The 9,577-nt window shown below is 36.9% G+C and overlaps 1 protein-coding gene across 1 annotated transcript in view; it reads right to left on the bottom strand.

The window, feature by feature from the left end:
- Window positions 1-2,714: 2,714 nt before the first annotated feature.
- Window positions 2,715-9,577, bottom strand: part of DCHS2 (dachsous cadherin-related 2) — a 148,055-nt gene continuing 141,192 nt past the window's right edge. Inside the window, 3 exon segments of the mRNA XM_070045535.1 lie at window positions 2,715-6,006; window positions 7,967-8,099; window positions 9,079-9,365. Coding sequence (XP_069901636.1) covers window positions 3,380-6,006; window positions 7,967-8,099; window positions 9,079-9,365 — 3,047 coding nt within the window. The 3' untranslated portion in view covers window positions 2,715-3,379.

The following is a 9,577-nucleotide window of genomic DNA, read 5'->3' as shown; positions in this document are numbered from 1 at the left end:
AAAAGAGAGAGATTCCTCAACAGGATGAACCAGGAAGGGCAAGTGACTCAGCAAAATCTTTACACTTAAAAATTTCTTTTTACAGGTCCTTACCCTTTTGCCTTCTTGTATTTCTTTACCCATGCCCTAAACTATTCCTTTTCAGATTTGATCCTCTCTTTTCTCTTCTGTCCTTTGTTCCTTCTCTCCTTTCCTCCTTCTCTCCCTCCATCTTTACAATGGATGAAAGCTACTTTCAGTGACTCACACTGGAATGCTTGGTTTGGGTCATAAGCAACACTTCTGCAACTTTCCTGGTCCTGGCATCCCTCTTGGACAGAATGATTATCCATACAAACTCTCCAGCTATGACCAAACAGATAGCTCTATAGTTTCGAGCTCAATGAAAATAAACCCAATGAGCTTATCCATGACATCATGTGAGAATCCACTAGCCATCCATATCCTTCATTGCTCTGAAGTGGGTTAACATCTTAGATCCTCTTAGTTATGTCTTGCTTTTTTTTTTAACTTAAAGATAAGGTATGTGTAAAAGGTCAAAACAAAAGTAACAAAACATGTTTGGATGGAAATAATTTTTAAATTAATAATTAATTTTCATCACCATAACTTCTGGAAAACACAGAAAGGGGGACTCTGAAACTGAGGGTAAAGGTGCTGAGAAACACAAGCCCTGTCTCACAAGGACATCTATCATGGACCAAGTGTGCACACCTGTAAGCAGCTGGTAGTTTACAGTGCATTATAATATTTTTAAAGAACAGTTAAATGATCAAATCCCCAAAGATGCTGCATTTTTCCTTTTCTTTGCCTGGGAATCTGTTTTGGAAGCTAACTCCATGATTACTACTAGGACATGGAATTTCGATATCCATTTGGTCCTGATTTACACCAGTATTTTTAAGGCTGCCAACGAGAAAGTCCAGAATTTCAGGCAGGCAAAATTCCACAAGAGACAACTGTCTTTTATTTTATAGCTTATGAATTTGGGGCTTAATATGATTTTCCACTAACAAGTTCTGTACCCCCTCCAGAGTGCTAAAGCTGGTGTGTAGATCAGCAAAGTAACACAGAACATATGAGGCAAGTTAATATTAAACTTGAAGGAAAACTGTACAAATTATATTGTTTACTTAGGAAAAAAGCACTCTAGTTGAAAGGGCTGACATATGATTTACTGCAAACACTTAACCAGCATGTTCACATTTTTACTCTCAACCCTACTGTAATAGTCGTTTGGCAGTGGTGTGGCTTTGGATACTGTATTAATAAAGTCATCAATTAAAAATCCACTAGATGTTGGTAAGGAATAGCTCTAAATTCTTCATGTCTTCTGTTTTTATTAAATGTTTAGAAAAAAAATGCAGAATCGTGTCCAGAATGAGGAATAAAATCACTGGCAAATAACTTACAGAAGAGTTAGATAAATAGCTTTTTAAGCATAAGTAATGAATAACCTGTTTAATTAAAAACAACAAAATGTTCTTGCTTCCTAGAAATAATTCTGTTGCAAAACAAAACTTCCATGTATAATTAGAAAAGAAAATCAATATAGCATTTCTTCGTATGCTCAAAGGAATCTTTCGAAGAAAATCAAAAAGAGAATAAACATTGGAATGCTGTAATAATAATTATTTTTTTTTAGAAAAAACCATGAAATCTTCTTCTCCGGATGCCATGAAGAAAAAGAGAAACATGCATTCATCCTTTAATATTTAAGCGTTCCATGCCTAAATCACTTTCCCTAGGATTCCAGGCTTCTCCCAAAGCCTTCATGTTTCATACAGTTTCTAATATATATTTGATAAAATCAGCATAGGAACTCTTAGAATTATTTATCTACAAAACTAGATATCAAACATGGCATCCTAAAATGTTTTACAGTAAAGAGACATTAGTCATCCCACATAAATTTACAGATAGGACTACTGAAAGAAAACATAAAGGAAATATTCCTATAGCTGAATCCCACACTAACTACTAAGAAAACTACACCAGATGCCCTCTAGACTCGACATTAGAATCCTAAACTCTTACTCCAAAGCCTGGCCACGTTGCCTACCATGGATGACTTTTGGACCAGCCTCATCAGGATGTGCTCTGCTTTCTTGGAAGGGATAAGAATCTCTGACAGATTCTCAGGCTCACCAAACAGAAGGAGATAGCATTTTATATATACATATATATATGTGCACCACACAGTACCACTATATTTCTGAAACCATAGTTGTACAAAATAAAATTATTTTAACCATGTTGCCAAACTGTTCTGCCTAGTGACAGTTGAAGCTAAATAAGAGTATAAACAAATGGTAGTAAGACTTCTGACATCCATTCTTAACTTTTATAGTAGGAGTATTTATATAAAAAAATCTTCATTAAAAATATATTGCTATGTTACTCTATGAAATTTATTATTAGCAAATAACATAATTTTATCTGAGTGAAAAATTTTAAACTGACATTGAGTGGATAAATTATTTCTCACCAAAAGTTACTGAATGTAGAAGAAAATAAAATGAAGAAATATACACAAATTAATCTTCAGAGTTTAGTGTCTGTACCCGTACCATGTTACAAGACAGAGCATTGAAAAAAAAAAATCATTTTATTTGTAAAGAAGGCCAAGGAAATACGTCTTCAGTGGCAGCCAACCACACATTATTGCTTTTATCAATACTGGCTCTCCATTAAGAACATGCATTTCTGGTTCATTTAATCAAGAATAATTTTCTTATTTGGCACAGAGGTATGACAAATTTCATTCTTAATTTCTCATTAGATTTCCAAAAGACACCATAGTAAATTCAAATTATGGCTAAACTCCCCAAGTGTGGCTTATGGGGAAAATGGGGAAACGCATCTCCAAGTATATCAGATCTGCAGAAAACTGCTTCACTTTACAACTTGTTTATCCTTCCAAATTTCCCCTCTCTGCTACTTTTTGTCCTACACTCATTTTTTATTCAGTCTTTACTAATTTGTTTTATAAATAGCAGAATCATCAGCAGTAAAGTGACCAGAATACAGTATACTTTATTTCCATTTATTTTCATATAAACGTTTTGGCAGTCAGCCAAGTTCACTGTGTCCTTTGGAAATCTAACCATACAGAAGACCAGGTGTGACAGAATATACACTACTTAATATATACAAACTTGAGTCCTGAGAGCAAAATATAAAGGTTAAAAGACAGGGTAACTTCTCATTAAGACTGAAACAAATTCTCCAAACTTAAATGAGAGGGTTCTAAAAACCTAGACTAAATTATATCCCTCACTCATAGATAAATGAACCCAATCTCAAGGAGCTCACTTAGGAATGTTTTGTCCAATCATTCATGACCAATGGAGACCAGGTGCTTGACATCACAATTGTTTTATATTTGAGCTTCATCTGCTGCTTTAGGTTCATGGCATGTACCACTCAGATGTGTTCCTAATAACTCTCCATCTGACAGCAGCGGGGTTATGGCAGGGGTCTGCGTGGTCAGCAGAGAAAGGGATGGAGAAAAACTAGGCGTCATGGCTTTCGGCAGAGAACTTTGATGATAGCGAATGGGGGAGTGTGGGTATTTCCGAAGTCCCTGCCCCAGGGTTATGGCTGGCAATCTTGGTGGAACTGCTTTAATCCCGGGCTGGGCTACTGCTGTTATCAAAGGTGGTGGAAAAACAAAAGATTTCTTCTCCTTTAGAATGCCAGGTATATGTAAGTGCTCATCCTTTAGTTTTGCAATATCATTAAATACTGATGCAAGAGGTTGGAACTTGGGTTCCCAACTGAGGAGATAATCCCAGTGATAGTTGCCTCTTACATCATGATCAGAGTTTCTCTGGGTTGAAAGAGCTGCGCATCCTGCTTCCTGATCACCTGAAATAAAGACGGCCTCTTTTCTGACATCAGCCAGGATGCCCACTTTTCCCTCTCTCTTCTTTAGAGGCTGGAGTAAGATGTTATTTTGAACATAGGTAGTGCCACAGCCCTGTCCTTGATCTCCTTCCTCAAATGTATGGCTGGTTTCTGCTGTTTCAGCAGTGACCGCCACATCAGTTTCCCCAGACAAACAAGAGAGCTGGTCTGATTCCCTTGGAATGCCGGAGTCTGGCACCCTGGACTCCCGATCACTCAGAGCTGAGTCAGAGTCCTTTCTGTAAGGGTGCTCATTTATCCTCTGGATTTCCTTATCTTCTGCAGTTTCTCCTTCCACAGAATAGTGACCACTGGAGTTTGAGTGCCTGTACAGATGTGCAATGTCCTTCTCCATAATTCTTGTTAAACTCAACCATTCAGGCATGGAGTCCACGGGCACTACCTCATTATCACTCTCATTAGTTTTTTGGAAGGGTTTCAGCGTGCTGGCATCCCTGGTCGGTCTCACACTGATATCTAAGGATGATGATGTTTTCTTTTCTTCAAAATTGTTTATTGCATCTTTTTGTTTATGTCTTAAAATAAGTACAATTAGAATGAAGACAAGTAACAAAAACACTAAAAAGGAGACAGTGAGACTGATCAAAAAGCTGCTAGCTGATTCTGTGGAGTGTTTTCCTTCCAAGGAAAAAGACACATTCACAAAAACAGTACAAGATGTAAACTTGGAGTCCGGTTTGGGGCTACGAGCAATTATTTTCATTTCGATGGTGTCTTCTTTGTTGACTTGACTTTTTATTAGGGGAAGGGCTCCACTTAAATAAATATTTCCATTAGTTTTATTTACTGAAAAGAAGGGAGATGGAGTTTCGAGGGAGTAAAGAATAACTCCATCAATACCAGCGTCTGCATCTGATGCTTCCACTCTGCCAATCAATTGTCTTACATTACTCTTTTCTGGGAGGTTGAAAAAATATTGATCCTGAGTGAAAATGGGTTCAAACTCATCTATCCCTTCAATATCCACCCAAACCATTAAGGAGGCTGTTGAGTCACCCTTGTCTTTGGCCTGAACTGTGAGGCAGTATTTTTTGTCATGTTCATAGTCAAGGACTTGCTGAGCACGAATATCCCCTGATAAGGGGTCAATGTGGAAGAGGTCATGATCATGCGGCATCTCATGAAGGAGAGAACAGGGTGAAACTATAGAATAGGTCAAGTCTCCATAAGGACCCGTGTCAAAATCCAAAGCATTTACAGAACATATGGTGGAGAAAACAGGAAGATTTTCAGGAACAGCACAGTTCAAGTTTGGGAACATAAACTGAGGTGCATGGTCATTATCATCCAGGACATTGACAAACACAACTGCAAAAGAAAACTGCTTCTTTTCTTCATCTGAAGCTTGGAGAGTTAAAGTAAATTTTATCGTTTCTTCATAATCCAAAGGTTTAATCAAATAAAGAACTCCAGTTTTTTCTTCTAAGTGAAAATGCCCCTTCTCATTTCCAGAGATTAGGTGGTAGACGATTTCTGCATGTGAAGCCACATCACAGTCACTTGCTGAGACCACAGTGATGGGGCTCCCTCGAGGGGTACCTTCCTTGATGTGGGCATGATATTCCAGACTGCTGAATGCAGGTGGGTTATCATCCACATCGAGTACTGCTATTGACACAGTGGCTGAGGAACTCAGTGGAGGGCAGCCATGGTCAGAGGCCAGAAGGACAAGCTTATGACTGGCGGTTGCTTCTCTGTCCAGATTGTGAATCAACACCAGGTAACCAACTTGCTTGTAAGTATATTCTGAATGAATGAAACTAGTTTCCACATAGAAATTGTTCTGTGAATTACCACTGATGATGGAATATTCAACATGAGTGTTTTCATGGGTCCAATCATGGTCAACAGTTGTAAAGGTGACAAGTGTGCTTCCAATTGGAGTGTCTTCACTCAAGCTAAGATTATAATATTCTATTGCAAACTCAGGGGCATAATTGTTCACATCTTGTATTTCTATCTCCACTAAGGTAACAGCCTTCAGGTCAGGAATCCCACCATCACTGGCTTCAACAAGAAATCGAATTGTTGATTTTCTATCCAGAAGTAAGACGGGATTGATAGTATATACTGTGCCTGAAAAACAAGACATAGTCTTTCAACGTTGTGAAGTAAAATTTTCATGATCATCTTAGTCAGCAAATATTTACTAATATGTAAAGATATCTGTTAGTTACAACCAAAGGTAACTCCAAATAGAAAATTTAGATTATTACATTTATACTTTTGTAACACTTAAGATTCAGAAATAATATTCATGGCATTCACACTATTAAATATGTGTGCTGCTTGAAGATGACTTTGCCATAAGTTTTTAAACATTTTATTTTTATATAGTAAATTGTTCCATTATTACTTTTTAAAGAAAATGTATTCTTATTTGAATAACTTATACCCCATTCTACTACGCATAGACACATGTATAGAGACATTCTGGCATAAAGATATTTACTCTGGAAATGCTGGATGGCACTCATGCTAGTCAAATGAAAGTAGTAAATATGATAATGCAGACTTACAACTATTGCTGAATTCTAGAGATGCTTTTCCTAAAGCTCTTGTTTAATTCAGCAAGTGGGTTTTTCCCCTATTGATGAAATATGTGTAATACGTTTTATCATCTTAAATATAGAAATATATAATTTTTATAAGTATGTATGTAACGATATTTTTCTAAGGAAAATGTGTCTTAAGTATGGTCACAAAGAAAGAATACAAAATGGTATCTTTTAAATGCCACATTTCAGTTTGGGTCCCACCATGAACTCAGTTGACCTGATAATATTCAAGATTTTAAAAACATTCTAATCAATGCAAAGTCTGTTGATAATGCATATCAAGCAAAAGTGTTGCCAGGATCGAGTGCTCAGAGGGACGACGTCACACTGCAATTTGCTGTGGCAGAGAGAGCGAGACAGAGAGAGAGAGGAAAGCCAAATTCTTGACATGTTCGAGTCCACCCAGTAATCATTCATCTACAGGCTGTGTGGCAACATTACCTACTTCTGCCCGTTACCATACTCTGAGGGCCTCATACTGGTATTTTGTGACTAAATTCTCCCTTCAGGTAATCCTGAGGTTAACTTTTTAAAATTGAGAATATAATTGACATATAACATTATATTAGTTTCAGGTGTACAAAATAATGATTCGATATTTGTGTAACTGCAAAGTGATCAGCAGAGTAAACCTAATTAACATCGATCATCCAGAGTTTGACTTATAAGTCAGCTCTCACTTGTGAAACAACGCAGTGGTGGGTGGAGATGGGGAACACACAGTGTAACGTGTCCCAGCCCTGTTCTTTTCTAGCATGTGCTCTGCTAGGGACAGCACTTTGCTAATTATTCACCTTTATCAAATTTAGCTTTTAATGTCTACTTGCTGTTAAATTTTCTCTATACAATGCTTTACTTTTCTAACCTGAAATCCTTGCCTGAATGTATTTCACAACCACAAATGTCTTGATCTCTGATAACAAAACGAGGAGCCTTGGGAGACATCAAAGAAACCAAAACATCCTCAATTGTTTTCACTTAGTAGAGATGCTCAAATAATTTTCCTTTTTGTTTTTTTGGTTTTTTTTTTTTTTTGGTCCTTGTTGAATATGTGATGCTGTTACTGAACTTCTTGTACTTGGCTTGGAAAAAAAGCTTCTAAACTCTGGTAACATGAAGTCTTCAGCTTTAAATGAACCTCTTTGACTTCATTTTGATTCTTGTTGAGGCCTGGGCTAATTACTTCAACTGTGCTTGGTTGGCTGGATGAGCTGGTATTTACTATACTGAGGTCTCTGAACTTCTGTGCATTTGCCAGCATTTAATCAGTTCCTTTTGCTTTCCAGCCATTGAGATGTTGGAGAAGAGAAATAGCACCAGGATCTGCTACCACAGCATTTGACGTGAAGAGAAATAAGAAGGTGGTGTCTTTGATACCAGCGTGTGGGGATGGAGGTGGCACATTTGGAAAGGATTATTTCAGGCTTCCACCCTGTAACTCAAACCTATGAATGCTAAAGCCACTATAAATAACTCACCATTTGTAGGATCAATTGAAAATGTCTTAGAAGAAGAAAGGATCCTGTAAGAAATGTTCTCGTTGCTTTCCACATCTGTGGCCACCACGGTCAGCACTGCGTGCCCCACAGGCACCGATTCGGAAATGGTGACCTGAGGGGAAAAGAGGGCGATGGGCACTGTGCTTAAAGGTTGTAGCTATTTTTATGAGCAGGGTCAGAACCTGAGGCCCTTTTATTCATTTTGCTTATAGTAAAGATAGAGAACCTGACTTTTTTAGGCAGATTAATTTATAGAGTGAACATATTAAGAAGATTGTATTAGCAGTTCCAGAATTCAGAAAAACAAAAACTTTTAAAATTTTTCATTCAGTTTTTATTTTTATTATGAAAAATTTTCCTTCTAAAAATTATTTCTGTGTGGTAGAGGACAGCTAATGCATTTACTAATGTATTATTATACTGTACATTTTATAATTATGAGCATTGTATTATTTAACAAGCCTTCACAGAAGATCATTACTTAGGTTAGCTTCTCTCCTGTGTTTACAGGTAAACCTTGCATTTGTTAGTTTCTCTCCTGTGTTTACAGGTAAACCTTGCATTTGTTACATTCAAGAGTCCTGGAGCCCATATCCAAGTACTTAGGTGAATGTTATCATTGTCCTTACTTCTATAAACATATACTATGCTCTAAAATCTACAGTTTACACTGTAGAGTTTTGTTCATGATTTGTTTCTGCAAAATGTTAATCAATATATTCAAAAATACATGTCTAGGAAAGAAAAGGTTTTCTCAAATTAACTGCAGATAATCCAAACTACCTTATTGTCTTATTTGTGGCTTTGCAAATATTAGGCAAGTCCCAATTATTATGAACAACTGGATCCCAATCCCTAAAAACTAGAAAAATGGTGACATACTTTCATATGATGATTTGTGACACATACCTAAGAAATTGAATTGAATGTGATATTCAATTCCATATGTACTTCTATCCTCCATAATATTAAATATAAAACTCTCAGCAACAACTTAGGCAGTAAAAGCAGTGAATACTGTCTGTTTGTCTAAATTAGTGTCAACATTATTCCCTATTCTTTCAAGTTTCAACATCTCTTAAGTTCTCTACCTGGTAAGAATCTTGAGAAAATACTGGTGGGTTATCATTGACGTCCAGCACATGGACGATGAGTGTCCCTTCCGTGTGGTGCACCAAATCTGAAATTTGGATATGCAGCTCATATTCAGTAGCTTCTTCAAAGTCCAGTGTTTTCACTAGCACCACTACCCCAGTGTTCCGATCAATAGCGAACTTAGTTCCAGGATTACTCTCTTTGACGAAACTGAAGATGAAAGCTGGATTCAAATCCACATCATGAGCTGATATCTGAGTCACAATTACACCAGGCAAAGAATCTGAAATAGTCATGACCACTGTCAGTCTCCATTAAAATTCATCCTTTGAAATATTTTTCTTTAACAGTTCAATCCAAGCATTTTGATTTTAAGTCCAACATGATTTGCTATTTATTGGCATGATTTCTCATACAAGGCTCGTTATGAACTGAACAAAAACTCTGAAGAATTTATGAGCCCAATAAAAGTGAAAATTTACCAGTGAGTATGGA

This window comes from Globicephala melas, chromosome 5 (genome assembly GCF_963455315.2).
Source record: "Globicephala melas chromosome 5, mGloMel1.2, whole genome shotgun sequence".
NCBI classification, from domain to species: Eukaryota; Metazoa; Chordata; class Mammalia; order Artiodactyla; family Delphinidae; genus Globicephala; species Globicephala melas.
The sequence above is the reverse complement of the archived record's forward strand: the minus strand, read 5'-3'. Positions and strand labels throughout refer to the sequence as shown.